Below are 18,337 nucleotides of genomic sequence, written 5' to 3' on the forward strand. Positions count from 1 at the left end.
CTGTACACTATATACCCCTCCTGTACACTATATACCTCCTCCTGTACACTATATACCCCTCCTGTACACTATATACCCCTCCTGTACACTATATACCCTCCTGTACACTATATACCCCTCCTGTACACTATATACCCCCTCCTCCTGTACGCTATATACCCCTCCTGTACGCTATATACTCCTCCTGTACACTATATACTCCTCCTGTACACTATATACCCCTCCTGTACACTATATACCCCTCCTGTACACTATATACCTCCTCCTGTACACTATATACCCCTCCTGTACACTATATACCCCTCCTGTACACTATATACCCTCCTGTACACTATATACCCCTCCTGTACACTATATACCCCCTCCTCCTGTACGCTATATACCCCTCCTGTACGCTATATACTCCTCCTGTACACTATATACTCCTCCTGTACACTATATACCCCTCCTGTACACTATATACCCCTCCTGTACACTATATACCTCCTCCTGTACGCTATATACCCCTCCTGTACACTATATACCCCTCCTGTACACTATATACCCTCCTGTACACTATATACCCCTCCTGTACACTATATACCCTCCTGTACACTATATACCTCCTCCTGTACACTATATACCCCTCCTGTACACTATATACCTCCTCCTGTACGCTATATACTCCTCCTGTACACTATATACCTCCTCCTGTACACTATATACCCTCCTGTACACTATATACCCCTCCTGTACACTATATACCCTGTTGTGAATTTGGATTCTGGGCTCCCCCGGTGGCCGCTTGTGGAATTGGACTTGTCATCCTCTTTCCTGTTTCACCTGATTCCATCAGTAGTGGGTGTCGCTATTTAAGCTCATTTCTCTGGTGGTTTCTTGCCGGTCAACAATGTTATCTGATGCCTCTCAGTGCTTGTTCCTGCTTCTAGACAACTACTGATAAGTTGGACTTTTGTCCATGTTTTGTTTTGCCTATTTGTTCCAGTTCGCAGCTGAAGTTTTGTTACTGTGTCTGGAAAGCTCTCGTCGATCAGGGATTGCTACTCTGGCGTTATGAGTTAATGCCAGAGTTTAAGGTAATCTCTGGATGGTGTTTTGTTAGTATTTTTCTGCTGACCATGAAAGTATACTATCTGTCTTCTGCTATCTAGTAAGCGGACCTCAAATTTGCTAAGACTATTTTCCTGCTGCGTTTGTTGTTTCATCTGAACTCACCGTCATTATATGTGGGGGGCTACTGTCTTCTTTGGAATATTTCTCTAGAGGTGAGCCAGGTCTTATATTTCCCTCTGCTAGCTATTTAGGTCTTAGGCCAGAGCTGGGCATCTAGCGATAAATAGGAAATGCTACCTGGCTATTTCTAGTTGCGCGGCAGGCTTAGTTCATGGTCAGTATAGTTCCATCTTCCGAGAGCTTGTCCCTCTATAGGCTTGCTATGATCTCTGCCTGCAGAGATCATGACAGTTTGACCGGCCCTTAAAGTGTTAAAGACCCAGGTTGAGAAAGGAGAGTTATAAGAAGTCTGCTGGAATTTTTTTTTTTTTTCCTCCAGTCTGCCTTGCTGCAGTCTTTTTTTTCTCTCTCCTCCTAATCTCTGTATGCTCTGTGTGCACCTGACAATAATGGATCTCCAGAGTGTAACTGCGGGTTTGAATAATCTCATCACGAAAGTACAAAATTTACAAGATTTTGTGGTACATGCTCCGGTATCTGAGCCGAGAATTCCTTTGCCGGAGTTCTTCACAGGGAATAGAGCTAGCTTCCAGAATTTTCGAAATAATTGTAAGCTTTATTTGTCCCTGAAGTCTCGTTCAGCTGGAGACCCTGCTCAGCAGGTTAGGATTGTGATTTCCTTGCTCAGGGGTGACCCTCAAGATTGGGCCTTCTCATTGCCAGCAGGGGATCCTGCGTTACGCGATGTGGATGCGTTTTTTCTGGCCTTGGGCTTGCTTTATGAGGAACCTCATTTGGAACTTCAGGCAGAAAAAACTTTGATGGCACTATCTCAGGGGCAAGACGAAGCTGAAGTTTTCTGCCAAAAATTCCGTAAATGGTCTGTGCTTACTCAGTGGAATGAGTGCGCCTTGGCGGCAACTTTCAGAGAAGGTCTCTCTGATGCCGTTAAGGATGTTATGGTGGGGTTCCCTTTGCCTGCAGGTCTGAATGAGTCCATGACAATGGCTATTCAGATTGATAGGCGTCTGCGGGAGCGCAAACCGATGCACCATCTGGCGGTGTCTATGGAAAAGACGCCAGAAAGTATGCAGTGTGATAGAATTCTGTCCAGGAGCGAGCGACAGAATTTTAGACGGAAGAATGGATTGTGTTTCTATTGTGGGGATTCTACTCATGTTATATCGGCATGCTCTAGGCGTACAAAGAAGCTTGATAAGTCTGTTTCCATTGGCACCATTCAGTCTAAGTTTATTTTGTCTGTAACCCTGATTTGCTCTTTGTCATCCATTGCCACGGACGCCTATGTTGACTCTGGCGCCGCTCTGAGTCTTATGGATTGGTCCTTTGCCAATCGTTGTGGTTTTGATTTAGAGCCTTTGGAGACTCTTATTCCTCTGAAGGGGATTGACTCCACCCCATTGGCTAATAATAAACCACAATACTGGACACAAGTAACCATGCGTATCAATCCGGATCACCAGGAGATTATTCGTTTCCTGGTGCTGTATAATTTACATGACGATTTGGTACTGGGATTGCCATGGTTGCAGTCTCACAACCCAGTCTTGGACTGGAGAGCTATGTCTGTGTTGAGCTGGGGATGTAAGGGTATTCATGGGGACGTACCTTTGGTTTCTATTTCGTCGTCCATTCCCTCTGAAGTCCCTGAGTTCCTCTCTGATTATCAAAACGTCTTTGACGAACCCAAGCTTGGGTCGTTACCTCCGCACCGTGAGTGCGATTGTGCCATAGATTTGATACCGGGTTGTAAATATCCAAAGGGTCGTTTGTTTAATTTGTCTGTGCCGGAACATGCTGCTATGCGGGAATATATAAAGGAGTCTTTGGAAAAGGGACATATTCGTCCATCTTCTTCTCCCTTGGGAGCTGGGTTTTTCTTTGTCTCAAAAAAAGACGGCTCTTTGAGACCATGTATTGATTATCGGCTTCTGAATAAGATCACTGTTAAGTATCAATACCCATTGCCATTGCTTACTGATTTGTTTGCTCGTATAGAGGGTGCTAAGTGGTTCTCTAAAATTGATCTTCGTGGGGCGTATAATTTGGTGCGGATCAGGCAGGGGGATGAGTGGAAGACCGCATTTAATACGCCCGAGGGCCACTTTGAGTATTTGGTCATGCCTTTTGGTCTTTCTAATGCCCCTTCAGTTTTCCAGTCTTTTATGCATGATATTTTCCGCGATTTTCTGGATAAATTTATGATAATATATCTGGATGATATTCTGATTTTTTCTGATGACTGGGACTCTCATGTCCAGCAGGTCAGGAGAGTTTTTCAGGTTCTGCGGTCTAATTCTTTATGTGTGAAGGGGTCTAAGTGCGTTTTTGGGGTCCAGAAAATTTCCTTTTTGGGGTATATTTTTTCTCCCTCTTCCATTGAGATGGATCCCGTCAAGGTGCAAGCTATTTGTGACTGGACTCAGCCCTCCTCTCTTAAGGGTCTTCAGAGATTTTTGGGCTTTGCCAACTTTTACCGCCGATTTATTGCTGGTTTTTCGGATGTCGTTAAACCACTGACTGATTTGACCAGACAAGGCGCTGATGTTGCTAATTGGTCCCCTCATGCTGTAGAGGCCTTTCAGGAGCTTAAGCGCCGTTTTGCCTCTGCCCCTGTGTTGCGTCAGCCTGATGTGAATCTGCCTTTTCAGGTTGAGGTTGACGCTTCGGAGATCGGAGCTGGGGCAGTGTTGTCGCAGAAAGGTTCCGACTGCTCCGTCATTAGGCCTTGTGCCTTCTTTTCTCGCAAATTTTCGCCCGCAGAGCGGAATTATGATGTTGGGAATCGGGAGCTTTTGGCCATGAAGTGGGCGTTTGAGGAGTGGCGCCATTGGCTCGAGGGGGCTAGGCATCAGGTGGTGGTATTGACTGACCACAAAAATTTGATTTATCTTGAGACTGCCAGACGCCTGAATCCTAGACAGGCGCGCTGGTCTTTATTTTTTTCTCGCTTTAATTTTGTGGTGTCATACCTACCGGGTTCTAAGAATGTTAAGGCAGATGCCCTTTCTAGGAGTTTTGACCCGGACTCTCCTGGTAATTCTGAACCCACAGGTATCCTTAGGGAGGGAGTAATTTTGTCGGCCGTTTCTCCTGATCTGCGGCGGTCCTTGCAAGAGTTTCAGGCGGATAGACCGGATCGTTGTCCGCCTGATAGACTGTTTGTTCCGGATGATTGGACCAGCAGAGTCATCTCTGAGGTACATTCTTCTGCATTGGCAGGTCATCCCGGAATTTTTGGTACCAGGGATTTGGTGGCAAGATCCTTCTGGTGGCCTTCTCTGTCACGAGATGTGCGAGTCTTTGTGCAGTCATGTGACGTTTGTGCTCGGGCCAAGTCTTGTAGTTCTCGGGCTAGCGGACTGCTGTTGCCCTTGCCTATTCCTAAGAGGCCTTGGACACACATCTCGATGGATTTTATTTCAGATCTGCCTGTTTCCCAGAAGATGTCTGTCATCTGGGTGGTCTGTGACCGTTTCTCTAAAATGGTCCATTTGGTTCCTCTGCCCAAGTTGCCTTTTTCTTCTGAGTTGGTTCCTCTGTTTTTTCAGAATGTTGTCCGATTGCACGGTATTCCTGAGAATATTGTTTCTGACAGAGGTACCCAATTTGTGTCTAGATTTTGGCGGGCATTCTGTGCTAGGATGGGCATAGATTTGTCTTTTTCATCTGCTTTTCACCCTCAGACTAATGGCCAGACCGAGCGGACTAATCAGACCCTTGAGACATATCTGAGGTGTTTTGTCTCTGCTGACCAGGATGATTGGGTTGCTTTTTTGCCATTGGCAGAGTTCGCCCTCAATAATCGGGCCAGTTCTTCCACCTTGGTGTCCCCGTTTTTCTGTAATTCGGGGTTTCACCCTCGATTTTCCTCCGGTCAGGTGGAATCCTCGGATTGTCCTGGAGTGGATGCGGTGGTGGAGAGATTGCATCACATCTGGGGGCAGGTTATGGACAATTTGAAGTTGTCCCAGGAGAAGACTCAGCGTTTTGCCAACCGTCATCGTCGTGTTGGTTCTCGGCTTTGTGTTGGAGATTTAGTGTGGTTGTCTTCTCGTTTTGTCCCTATGAGGGTCTCTTCTCCTAAGTTTAAACCTCGGTTCATCGGCCCTTATAGAATATTGGAGATTCTTAATCCTGTTTCTTTCCGTTTGGACCTCCCTGCGTCCTTTTCCATTCATAACGTTTTTCATCGGTCGTTATTGCGCAGGTATGAGGTACCTGTTGTACCTTCTGTTGAGCCTCCTGCTCCGGTGTTGGTTGAGGGTGAGTTGGAGTACGTTGTGGAGAAAATTTTGGACTCTCGTGTTTCCAGACGGAAACTCCAGTATCTGGTCAACTGGAAGGGTTACGGCCAGGAGGATAATTCTTGGGTCAATGCATCTGATGTTCATGCTTCTGATCTTGTTCGTGCCTTCCATAGGGCTCATCCTGGTCGCCCTGGTGGATCTGGTGAGGGTTCGGTGCCCCCTCCTTGAGGGGGGGGTACTGTTGTGAATTTGGATTCTGGGCTCCCCCGGTGGCCGCTTGTGGAATTGGACTTGTCATCCTCTTTCCTGTTTCACCTGATTCCATCAGTAGTGGGTGTCGCTATTTAAGCTCATTTCTCTGGTGGTTTCTTGCCGGTCAACAATGTTATCTGATGCCTCTCAGTGCTTGTTCCTGCTTCTAGACAACTACTGATAAGTTGGACTTTTGTCCATGTTTTGTTTTGCCTATTTGTTCCAGTTCGCAGCTGAAGTTTTGTTACTGTGTCTGGAAAGCTCTCGTCGATCAGGGATTGCTACTCTGGCGTTATGAGTTAATGCCAGAGTTTAAGGTAATCTCTGGATGGTGTTTTGTTAGTATTTTTCTGCTGACCATGAAAGTATACTATCTGTCTTCTGCTATCTAGTAAGCGGACCTCAAATTTGCTAAGACTATTTTCCTGCTGCGTTTGTTGTTTCATCTGAACTCACCGTCATTATATGTGGGGGGCTACTGTCTTCTTTGGAATATTTCTCTAGAGGTGAGCCAGGTCTTATATTTCCCTCTGCTAGCTATTTAGGTCTTAGGCCAGAGCTGGGCATCTAGCGATAAATAGGAAATGCTACCTGGCTATTTCTAGTTGCGCGGCAGGCTTAGTTCATGGTCAGTATAGTTCCATCTTCCGAGAGCTTGTCCCTCTATAGGCTTGCTATGATCTCTGCCTGCAGAGATCATGACAATACCCCCTCCTGTACACTATATACCCCTCCTGTACACTATATACCCCTCCTGTACACTATATACCCCTCCTGTACACTATATACCCCTCCTGTACACTATATACCCCTCCTGTACACTATATACCCCTCCTGTACACTATATACCCCTCCTGTACACTATATACCCCTCCTGTACACTATATACCCCTCCTGTACACTATATACCCCTCCTGTACGCTATATACCCCCTCCTGTACACTATATACCCCTCCTGTACACTATATACCCCTCCTGTACGCTATATACCCCCTCGCTGTGATTCTACCTCACGCCGTGTGTGTCGCTGTGTGACTTGTCACTTTCTCTCCCTCAGTGTCGCGCTGTGGGCGGGCAGAGTTCGCGCGCTCACTGTAGAGGTGGAGCTTGTCACTGTGGAGACGGTGACGTATGGTGACGTCGCTGGGTATAAGTTTCGGGGCAGCGCAGTCGCCGTTAGTCAGACGGCGGTAGAGCGTGGTTCCGGGTGAGGAGGAGAAGAATCTGGTCGCTGACAGCATGGGTTACGGGGTAAGAGCGCAGCGCTGGAGGTGCTCGGCCTCCGGTACCGGGGTTATGGGGAGATAATGGTTGTAGCTTGTCAGGTTCAGCGGAAGGAGGGAAATGGTCTAGGCAGGACGATGGCGGCTGGGGTGGCTGGGTCTGGGCAGGACGATGGTGGTTGGGGTGGCTGGGTCTGGGCAGGACGATGGCGGCTGGGGTGGCTGGGTCTGGGCAGGACGATGGCGGCTGGGGTGGCTGGGTCTGGGCAGGACGATGGCGGCTGGGGTGGCTGGGTCTGGGCAGGATGATGGCGGCTGGGGTGGCTGGGTCTGGGCAGGACGATGGCGGCTGGGGTGGCTGGGTCTGGGCAGGACGATGGCGGCTGGGGTGGCTGGGTCTGGGCAGGATGATGGCGGCTGGGGTGGCTGGGTCTGGGCAGGACGATGGCGGCTGGGGTGGCTGGGTCTGGGCAGGACGATGGCGGCTGGGTCTGGGCAGGACGATGGCGGCTGGGTCTGGGCAGGACGATGGCGGCTGGGTCTGGGCAGGACGATGGCGGCTGGGTCTGGGCAGGACGATGGCGGCTGGGTCTGGGCAGGACGATGGCGGCTGGGTCTGGGCAGGACGATGGCGGCTGGGTCTGGGCAGGACGATGGCGGCTGGGTCTGGGCAGGACGATGGCGGCTGGGTCTGGGCAGGACGATGGCGGCTGGGTCTGGGCAGGACGATGGCGGCTGGGTCTGGGCAGGACGATGGCGGCTGGGTCTGGGCAGGACGATGGCGGCTGGGTCTGGGCAGGACGATGGCGGCTGGGTCTGGGCAGGACGATGGCGGCTGGGTCTGGGCAGGACGATGGCGGCTGGGTCTGGGCAGGACGATGGCGGCTGGGGCGGCTGGGTCTGGGCAGGACGATGGCGGCTGGGTCTGGGCAGGACGATGGCGGCTGGGGTGGCTGGGTCTGGGCAGGACGATGGCGGCTGGGGTGGCTGGGTCTGGGCAGGACGATGGCGGCTGGGGTGGCTGGGTCTGGGCAGGACGATGGCGGCTGGGGTGGCTGGGTCTGGGCAGGACGATGGCGGCTGGGGTGGCTGGGTCTGGGCAGGACGATGGCGGCTGGGGTGGCTGGGTCTGGGCAGGACGATGGCGGCTGGGGTGGCTGGGTCTGGGCAGGACGGTGGCGGCTGGGGTGGCTGGGTCTGGGCAGTACGATGGTGGCTGGGTCTGGGCAGGACGGTGGTGGCTGGGGTGGCTGGGTCTGGGCAGGACGGTGGCGGCTGGGTCTGGGCGGGACGATGGTGGCTGGGTCTGGGCGGGACGATGGCGGCTGGGGCGGCTGGGTCTGGGCAGTACGATGGTGGCTGGGTCTGGGCGGGACGATGGCGGCTGGGGTGGCTGGGTCTGGGCAGGACGATGGTGGCTGGGTCTGGGCGGGAGGATGGCGGCTGGGTCTGTGGGTCTTGGCAGGATAGCGGAGTGGGGTGCTGGCTTCTTTCCTTGGGTATGGGTAGGATGTTGATCATGGGGGGGGGGGGTGATTAGCTTTTTGTTTCTCTTGCGTCTGGGCAGTGGTCGCTGGGTCTTGGCAGTGGCCTGCGGAGGCTGGGTTTGTGGTCTTGGGCAGGATGATAATCCTGTTGATTGGGGGTGATTTGTTTTTTTTCTGTCTGTTTCCTTTTTCCTCCACTCATGTTTCTTGGGGTTTGAGACTGGAGGATCAGCACAGCCCCTGTGTGGCGGTCCCTGGCTCTGTAGTGATGGCCTGTTACTGTTGGGTGCCCCTCTGTGGTGATGTGGGTAGTGGTTGGGCTTTTTGTTCTGGTCTGCATCTTCCCGGCAGTCAGCTGTTGGCAGTGGTATGTCCGGCGGTAGCAGTAAGAGTCTGCATTGCAGAGGGGGGTGTTCTCTAGAGGCGTCGGTGATGCCAGGGATGGAGCGTGTGCCAGCTACTTCACTCCTTTCACTTGTAAATTAGTGTTGGCGCCTTGGCTGCCCTTTGACACTGGCAGCTGCCGGGGCCGCGTGTCCCTGTGGAGTGCGATGTACTGCCTGCATGGGGTGGGGGGGGCACACATACTGAAGGCCATGTTTTGGGAAGATCCTGTTCAGCACGGGTTAATGGTTTTACATCTGATTTACCTGCAGTCTATATATAGCCGAGGGATGGGATCATACGCTGGTGCTGTCTTTTCTGGTACTTGGGTTCTTCCTGAGTGCTGCACTGACCTTGTGGTGTCATTGCCATGTTATGTAGTGGAGGGCAGCCCCTGCAGAAGTTACTGTCCCCAGGGGATGTCTGTACCACGTAGTAGTGGTGTAATGTGGGTAACCTGTCGTGCCTCATTTACAGGGAAGCACTTGTGCTTGGGGTGCTCCCCTTATGGCTGCCTCTAGACCTAGCCATACGTCCAGGATTTGGTATGCCCTCTGGCACTCCTGGTCCCCCTCGGGCACTCCATGGTGCCTGTGTTGTGGCCATATACTGTGTTGCTGGTGGCCTTATGCTCGTGATATTTGTAGCAAGCGCATACAGTTTTGGGTTAGGTCTCTACTGCTCCTTTCTGAAGTTTTGTTTGTCTGGAGCCCAAACCTTGCCCAGGGATGGTGCATGTGGCCCCTGGCGTGATGCTTAAGTGGCATTCAGCCCGTGTATAAGGTGCTAGAAGAGGTGACTGAGGTTGTGTAATGTTCCTGTAGGTGTGTACTGTTCCCAGGGTGTGATTCTGTGCCCTGAGGCTGAGCATGCTCTCCCTCTGACCTCGCTCTGCTGGGCTAGGTTACCATTATCCTGGGCTAGCCTTCCATTCCTGCAGACTAACAGAGTGGACGCCTGCAGTCATGAATAAGTAGTCCTGAAGGCATCAATCAGTTCCATTGATGGTTTGATGACTTTCCCAGACTCTTAAGTGGATGCGATGCCTGCTAATGCGGCCTTCTTGTGGGAGCTGTGGTGGCAGCCATATTGGGATGCCCAGAGACTGATGGCTGTAAGGGGGTGCATTTACACTGCCCAATTATCGCTCCTGGGAACCTTCCTTCTGTGCTAATCGGACTGTAAACCGGCTTCAATGATCAAGCAAAATACTTGTGCTGCGGAGTTAAAACAAACAAAAAAATCAGCCCTGTCCAGTGTATGGAGTATGTGCTGCCGAGCACAGTGGTGGTCTGACAGTCCAGTGTATGGAGTATGTGCTGCCGAGCACAGTGGTGGTCTTTCACTGACCAGCCTGTCTGCATGGTATAAATGAGCCAGCCAATGGGAGATCCACAGTAGATATTGGGGATCAGGATAACTTGTCACACCTGTACCCACCCGCTTGCTTGCCCAGAGCAGCAGGGGCACATCCACCTGAGGCTTCTTTGGGCACAAGGCTTTGCTTTGTTTGGTGCCAGTGAACTGTTTGTTCTTGTGACGTTGGTGCAGTGATCGGATTACAGAACGCCCAGGGCTCTAGTTGCTGCCACCCCGCCTCGCTTGGTGATGTGCAGGTACATGTTCTGGCTCTCATTACCCCGCTGGGAGGGTGCAGCCTGATGGGACTTGTCCGCCCCAAGGCTGGCACAGTCTTCACATCAGCCTTCGGGTGGCAGGTGAGGTGTGCTGTCTGCGCCATCCTGCCAGTGACCTTGGACAAGGTTATTGTAGGAGTCTGCCCCTCCAGGAATTGCTTGAGAGGAGGCGGCACAAAGCTCCTATGTGTTGGCACTGGCATCAGGGCACTCACCTCCTGGGGTGAAGGGTTAGAGGACAGTCGCCCATAAGTGCTGGTATTGGACCCTCTGCTCCACACATCAATACACCTCAATCCCAGGTGAGTGCCCTGGTGACTGTACACTCAGCTGTTAAGACACTGGCACCGGGGCACTTACCTGGCTATGGGGGGGCAGGGCTGGATGACGAGGGGAACCGCACCAGGGCACCCCTGTTATTGGGGTGCAGTTGAGAACAGGTGGACTCTTTAAGTCCTTGTTCTCTTCTGAACAGTGTATGAATCTCCAGACTGGTGACTTGTACAGGATGGGAGCTGACCACCGTTACCACCATCTCTAGTCCCCATCATCTATTGCAGTCCCCAGGGGGTGTCCTGCTGGCAGGCATGGAAGGGTTACTGCTCTCACCAAGGATTGTTGGTTTCTGAGTCTCCAGTGTCTGCAGTGGAGTCCTGGTGGGAGCAGAGTCATGGAAACTGCTGCTGCAGATCACGGAAACTACCCTCCCTGTACTCCTGTGACTGCAGTGTGGGGGGGGGGTTAACCCTAACTGTGCCATGTGACTGCAGTGTGGGGGGGGGGTTAACCCTAACTGTGCCATGTGACTGCAGTGTGGGGGGGGGGGGTTTAACCCTACCTGTACTCCTGTGACTGCAGTGTGAGGAGGGGGTTAACCCTATCTGCCATGTGACTGCAGTGGGGGGGGGGGGGGGTTAACCCTCCCTGTACTCCTGTGACTGCAGTGTGAGGAGGGGGTTAACCCTCTCTGTGCCATGTGACTGCAGTGTGAGGGTTAAGTCTTTAGTGTTGCCGCGTGACTCAGGTCCGGCTTTGGTTTCTCACTGTATTGGTCTCTATGGCTCATTGTTCTGATGGAGGAGGTGCTGTGCATCATTAACCCCTTGTTGGCTTGTTAGATGGTGGAAGTGACAGTATAATCCACACAGTGGAGGGTCCTGAGCAGCTGTCAGGGAGTTGCTATAGAAACCAGTGCCATTGCTGGCAGCGGCTGTAACGGGACTGCTGGCTCCCGGGTCTTGTCACCTTGTTAATGGACACCGCCTGATGAGGTGTCACATAGCGGCATGGCTGGAGGGCTCTTATCTGTGGCCAGTGGTCCCTGGTGGCGGTAATCGCAGACGCTGGTACCTTCCTCTGTGTGATGTGGATACTGCTGTTACAGGCAGAAGATCGAGCTGACAGCTTCTTACTCTGCTGTGTCTTCCTGTAGGCCGGACGTGATAAGTATGAGCCTGCTGCCACTTCTGAACATGGCGGCAAGAAGAAGGGGAAAGGCAAGGACCGGGATATGGATGAGCTCAAGAAGGAAGTCACTATGGTAAGTGAGAACTCTGACTATCTGTCTCCTTACATGGGGCTGTAGATGATGTCCCTCACCATCTCTTCTCTTTACAGGAGGACCATAAGATGAGCTTGGATGAGCTTCACCGCAAGTATGGCACTGATCTGACCCGGGTAAGATGGCAGCTGGCTGGGTGATGCTTGAAGTGTCACCTCTGTGCGGTTGTATCACAGAGGTTCTTCTGTTACAGGGGCTTACAACAGCCCGAGCAGCCGAAATCCTGGCACGTGATGGTCCAAACGCCTTGACACCGCCCCCCACCACTCCAGAGTGGGTAAAGTTCTGCCGACAGCTGTTCGGAGGCTTCTCTATGCTGCTATGGATTGGTGCCGTTCTCTGCTTCCTGGCATACGGCATTCAGGCCGCGACAGAGGAAGAACCACAGAATGATAACGTGAGCGACACCGCCTTCTTAAGGGTGGTCTCTGGGGTGACGTGTGATGCATGTGCACGCTGTGTAACCTGTTGTCGTCCTCCCTCTGCAGCTCTACCTCGGTGTTGTCCTGTCAGCTGTCGTGATAATCACTGGCTGCTTTTCTTACTACCAAGAGGCGAAAAGCTCGAAGATCATGGAGTCCTTCAAGAACATGGTGCCCCAGGTGCGTCCTGTATACCATCGTCCGCCGAGCCGGTGTCTAGTAATGCGCTGGTATCCTGATTTGTCTTCTATCTCAGCAAGCCCTGGTCATCCGCAATGGTGAGAAGCTGAGCATCAACGCAGAAGACGTCGTCCAAGGAGACTTGGTAGAAGTGAAGGGTGGTGACAGAATCCCTGCCGATCTCCGTGTCATATCTGCCCATGGTTGTAAGGTGAGCAGCCTTCCTGTGTGCCACTACTGAAATGGGGATCTGAGGATGAAGCTTTATTATGAGCCTTTGTCAGTTTTTCCTATGGCCATCGTAATGTGTTTTTTTTGTCGGTACGTGAATAAGCAGTGACTGATTTCAGATAAACCTCTTGTAATAGGCATTCTACTTTCTGCTCTTTACATCAGCTGGGCCTTTTTTTTCGGGGAGTGGGGGGTATACTTTTAGGTTGATCAAGACTGGGTTGTGCTCACTCTAAATTTTCTCCTACTTGTACAACATTTGCCTCGCTCGTGTCAGCTGCTTCACTATCTTTCCAATTCCAATAGGTGGATAACTCCTCCCTAACTGGAGAATCTGAGCCACAGACCAGATCTCCTGACTTCACGAACGAGAACCCCCTGGAGACCCGAAACATTGCCTTCTTCTCCACCAACTGTGTGGAGGGTGAGTATCTGCCGGTAGCTGTTAGATGCAGTTTGGGATTTGCCAGGTCACATGTGACTCTTCCAATCCTCCCTCTACAGGAACCGCTCGTGGTATCGTCATCAACACCGGAGACCGCACAGTCATGGGACGTATCGCCACCCTGGCATCGGGTCTGGAGGGTGGCCGTACCCCCATCGCTGTTGAGATTGAGCACTTCATCCACATAATCACCGGTGTGGCTGTTTTCCTGGGTGTCTCCTTCTTCGTCCTGTCACTCATCTTGCAGTACACTTGGCTGGAGGCCGTCATCTTCCTCATTGGTATCATTGTTGCCAACGTGCCTGAAGGTCTCCTCGCTACAGTTACTGTGAGTAGCAAAGGGGAGGAGGACGCTGGTTGGACCGCTCAGCAGTTCCACTAAAGTCCTTTTTGTCTTCTATAGGTGTGCCTTACACTCACCGCTAAGAGAATGGCTCGGAAGAACTGTCTGGTAAAAAATCTGGAAGCCGTGGAAACCCTTGGATCTACCTCCACCATCTGCTCCGACAAGACCGGGACCCTCACACAGAATCGTATGACTGTGGCACACATGTGGTTTGATAACCAGATTCATGAAGCAGATACCACAGAGAATCAGAGCGGTACGATGACTGGGTTCAGGGATGTTGTAATGGATGGTGTAAGATTTGTAAGATGGTGCTGGCTGTGGAGGAGTGGGTTATAACTAACAGATGGTGCTGTTCTGGGGTACAATGTAATACAAAGTGGGGTTGCCTTGGAGATTCTGCAGTTTCCTAGGGGTTCCCTTTAAAAGTGGTGGTTTTGGGGGCCCAATGTTAGTGGCTGTGCATTTTGGGGGATCTAAGGTGCCGCTCTTGGCTTCTCATCCGCCTCTTCTCCCTCCCTCTCAAACCACCCCGCACCCCATCCACCCTGCAGGTGCCTCCTTTGATAAGAGCTCGCCCACATGGACCGCCCTGTCCCGTGTTGCTGGCCTGTGTAACCGTGCTGTGTTCCAGGCCGGGCAGGAGAACACTCCTATCCTGAAGGTGAGTCTGTGTCCCGGTGCATTGTTCTGGAAGGTTCTCTGGATCTGCGCCCTCCTCACTGTCCTTCTCTCCTGCAGCGGGATGTCGCCGGGGATGCGTCTGAATCTGCTCTGCTGAAGTGCATTGAGCTCTGTTGTGGATCTGTGAGGGACATGAGGGAGAAGAACCAGAAAGTGGCCGAGATCCCCTTCAACTCCACCAACAAATACCAGGTGAGAAGTCAGTCACCCTTGAAATGATGGGTCTGTCCTGTCATCCATACAGGGTACATGGGCTTCTTGCAGGCTATAGTGATTTGCTCTGCCGTAGGCCCGAGTCTCCAATTTAGATGAATGCTGCTCTGCAGCCGGGTAGAGGGCAGGGAGGGAGCAGGAGGCGGATGTCAAATCTGCTTAAAATAAACCTGTAATCTTAAGTGTGAGCCGAGGCACAACGTGCTGCGGGGCTGAGCTCCTCTGCAGCCGTCCTGTGCATGGTGACAGCCGTCCACTTGATCTGCTGACTTCCCAGACTAGAGTACAGATGACTTCTGTCTGCTAATACGGGCAACTTGTGGCATGGACATGTTACACGGAGTGCTGTATAGGGCTGCGCTCCTTACAGAACAGTCTGAGGCCCAGTATAAGGCTATACGGGTGGCGGTGCATTCAAGTATGACAAGGCCCCCAGCCTGGGTGTGTCTTACACTTCTCCGCAGGGGGGCCTAATCTCATTAACCCCTTCTTCCTGTGCTCCCAGTAAAAGCCGCTTGTGGTGGATTTACTGCTCTTAGGTTGAACATTCCTCAAGGCTTATCCTTTCTGGTACAAGCCAGTGATTTGTGCTCAGTGGCTGCACTGGACCCCATAGGCCTGCTTTGCTTATCCTGCTACCATTCTCTCTCCACAGCTGTCCATACACAAGAATGCCAACCCCTCCGAGTCCCGTTATCTGCTGGTCATGAAGGGCGCCCCTGAGAGGGTCCTGGACCGCTGCTCCACTATACTGCTGCAAGGCAAAGAGCAGCCGCTGGATGAGGAGATGAAGGACGCCTTCCAGAACGCGTACCTGGAGCTGGGAGGCCTGGGAGAACGAGTCCTAGGTGAGGCCCGCTCCTCCCTAGCCTCATCTGCCATGTTGTCTGCCAGTAGTGGTCTCATTTCTTGCCATCACTCTACAGGTTTCTGCCACTTGGTTCTTGATGATGACCAGTTCCCTGATGGCTTCAATTTTGATACTGAAGACGTGAATTTCCCCACAGAGGGCATGTGCTTTGTTGGCCTAATATCCATGATAGATCCTCCCCGTGCTGCTGTGCCTGATGCTGTCGGCAAGTGCAGAAGTGCTGGCATCAAGGTGGGCGATGTCCCTTGTGCTTATGTGCTTGTACATGAATGAATCCTTTCTATGGATTTATTTTCCTTTTCTCTGTCAGGTTATCATGGTCACCGGTGACCATCCAATCACTGCCAAGGCCATTGCCAAGGGAGTGGGTATCATCTCTGAGGGTAACGAGACGGTGGAAGACATTGCAGCCAGACTGAACATCCCGGTGAACCAGGTGAACCCCAGGTACGTGTTGTGGGACACAAGTTATCTTGTGTAGTCCCTCATCCTCGCCTCTACTCCTTTTTCTCCTGCCTTTGTCATCCGCCTGCAACTCTCCTCCTGCCTCGCCCACTTATCTTCTCCTGTCTCGTCCGCTGCTTGTTGTCTTCTCTTGCCCCACCACTACTTGGTTCTTTTTTTTGCCTTGCTTGCTGTTTTTTTTTTTTTTTAATAAACTGCTTATTTTCCTCCTCCATTTCCGTCAGGGATGCCAAGGCCTGTGTAATCCACGGTTCAGACCTAAAGGACATGTCCCCTGAGCAGATCGATGACATCCTCCGATACCACACAGAAATAGTCTTTGCCAGAACCTCCCCTCAGCAGAAGCTGATCATTGTGGAGGGTTGTCAGCGGCAGGTACTTTTCATCCTCCTATTTCACACTGTTGTGGAGTGATATGGCAAGAGCAGGACATCAGTGCTTGTCTGTCTTGCAGGGCGCCATTGTGGCTGTGACTGGTGATGGTGTGAATGACTCCCCAGCTCTGAAGAAGGCGGACATTGGTATCGCTATGGGCATTGCCGGCTCTGACGTCTCTAAGCAGGCGGCTGACATGATCCTGCTAGACGATAACTTTGCTTCTATTGTGACTGGTGTGGAGGAAGGTGAGTGCCAGTCTCCTGGGAGGAAGCTTTACAGCATGTTGCCCTGCCGCTACTTCACCGTTCTCTTTTCTTGCAGGACGTCTTATCTTTGATAACCTGAAGAAATCGATCGCCTACACCCTGACCAGTAATATCCCTGAGATCACACCGTTCCTCATCTTCATCATCGCCAACATCCCTCTGCCTTTGGGCACCGTCACCATCCTCTGTATAGATCTGGGCACTGACATGGTAGGAGCTCTCCATGGGGGTGATAATGGCCACTGACTGTGAGTCTCTAATCATGTTTTTCTGCTCAGGTACCTGCCATCTCTCTGGCTTATGAACAAGCAGAAAGTGACATTATGAAACGTCAGCCCAGAAACCCCAAAACAGACAAGCTGGTGAATGAACGCCTTATCAGCATGGCGTACGGGCAGATCGGTGAGTAATTGCTTGTTGTATGTCCAGGTTTTGTTCAACGTTGCTGCTGGCCAGACTCTGTTGTGGTCACTCACTTCTCCTCCTCTTAAGGTATGATCCAGGCCCTCGGAGGTTTCTTCACCTACTTTGTGATCCTGGCAGAGAACGGCTTCTTACCGTCAACGCTGCTTGGCATCAGAGTAAACTGGGATGACCGCTGGATGAACGATGTGGAGGACAGCTATGGGCAGCAGTGGGTGAGTGCCCTCTATATATCGGGTCTGTCTGGTGGTCTCTATGCTCCAGGATCTTCATTTTCTGTTCCACCAACAGACATACGAGCAGAGGAAGATTGTGGAGTTCACATGTCACACGTCGTTCTTCGTCAGTATCGTCATTGTGCAGTGGGCCGACTTAATCATCTGTAAGACCCGGAGGAACTCTGTGTTCCAGCAGGGCATGAAGTGAGTCGGGGTCTGGGGTGGTCAGTGGGGGAGGACCGCTGCCAGGCCATGGGATGAAACATGACTTCTTCTCCATAGGAACAAGATCCTGATATTTGGGCTCTTTGAGGAGACTGCTCTGGCTGCCTTCTTGTCCTACTGCCCGGGCATGGATGTGGCGCTGCGCATGTACCCGCTGAAGTAAGTGATGTCCGGTGACTGGTGCTGCGCTCATGTTCTGTATGCAGCGTCTAATTGCCCCTCATCTTTCAGGCCGACGTGGTGGTTCTGTGCCTTCCCATACTCACTGCTTATCTTCGTCTACGATGAAATCCGCAAGCTGATAATAAGACGCAACCCTGGAGGTGAGTGTTGTCCATTGATCGGCAAAAAATTGCAGGCATTGTGGTGGTGCCCTGCTCTTCAGAACCTGTGGGTGGGACAATGTGGGGTCACCCCTCTTCTTTAGTACTTATTCCTTTTTTGTTGTGCAGTTGCTGACTTTTTTTTTTTTTTTTTCTCCAGGTTGGGTAGAGAAGGAAACCTATTATTAAGCACGGTTTGTTCTAACATTTCACACATCGTCCCCTCTCCTTCGCCTGCCTGCACACCCTCGTTCCCTGCGTGCACCTGTCTGGCCTATTTCCCCTGAGCGAATATGCATTTTGGCGAGGGGCGCAGAGTCGCCTGTGTGCGTCCTGTTCGGAGTTCTCATTGTGCCTTCTATGGTTTAGTTTTTGTAAGGGAGCACGTCCACAGAGATGTTTTATATATATATATATATCTGCATTTTTACAAATAAAGGTGGGTTTCAAAGGTTTCTGCCGTGTCCTGTGGTTATCCCTATGGCGGTATTGGAGGTATGTGCTGCACCCCTGTGGTGATCTCGACGGACTCGGCAGCGTCCTCGTATAACTCCACAAATCCTAATCCTGTACGGAGCTTACCGCGTGTCTTACACCAATCTCATCCGGAGCTTCCAGCTTGATGACCTGATGTAGACTATCACTTGGCCCAGTAGTTA

The 18,337-nt window shown here is 51.7% G+C and overlaps 1 protein-coding gene across 1 annotated transcript; it reads left to right on the top strand.

The window, feature by feature from the left end:
- The first annotated feature begins 6,808 nt into the window (after positions 1–6,808).
- LOC143814902 (sodium/potassium-transporting ATPase subunit alpha-1) lies at positions 6,809–18,133 on the top strand. The gene is made up of 23 exons (XM_077293575.1): positions 6,809–6,947; positions 11,860–11,967; positions 12,045–12,104; positions 12,182–12,385; positions 12,477–12,590; positions 12,667–12,801; positions 13,128–13,245; positions 13,326–13,594; positions 13,670–13,868; positions 14,167–14,276; positions 14,354–14,488; positions 15,165–15,357; positions 15,436–15,611; positions 15,691–15,827; positions 16,070–16,220; positions 16,300–16,468; positions 16,545–16,699; positions 16,768–16,891; positions 16,982–17,127; positions 17,204–17,334; positions 17,413–17,514; positions 17,587–17,678; positions 17,839–18,133. The coding sequence occupies exons 1-23, from the start codon at positions 6,936–6,938 to the stop codon at positions 17,865–17,867; spliced, it is 3,069 nt and encodes a 1,022-aa protein (XP_077149690.1). The 5' UTR covers positions 6,809–6,935; the 3' UTR covers positions 17,868–18,133.
- The last annotated feature ends 204 nt before the right edge of the window (positions 18,134–18,337 follow it).

Source organism: Ranitomeya variabilis, chromosome 3 (assembly GCF_051348905.1).
Source record: "Ranitomeya variabilis isolate aRanVar5 chromosome 3, aRanVar5.hap1, whole genome shotgun sequence".
Taxonomy (NCBI): domain Eukaryota; kingdom Metazoa; phylum Chordata; class Amphibia; order Anura; family Dendrobatidae; genus Ranitomeya; species Ranitomeya variabilis.

What these genes read in the sequence shown, in the direction of transcription:
- LOC143814902 (XM_077293575.1), top strand. An exon ending in TACCACAGAGAATCAGAGCG is followed by an intron (nt 13,869 to 14,166) that starts GTACGATGACTG and finishes TCCACCCTGCAG; the next exon opens with GTGCCTCCTTTGATAAGAGC. An exon ending in GTGTTCCAGCAGGGCATGAA is followed by an intron (nt 17,335 to 17,412) that starts GTGAGTCGGGGT and finishes TCTTCTCCATAG; the next exon opens with GAACAAGATCCTGATATTTG.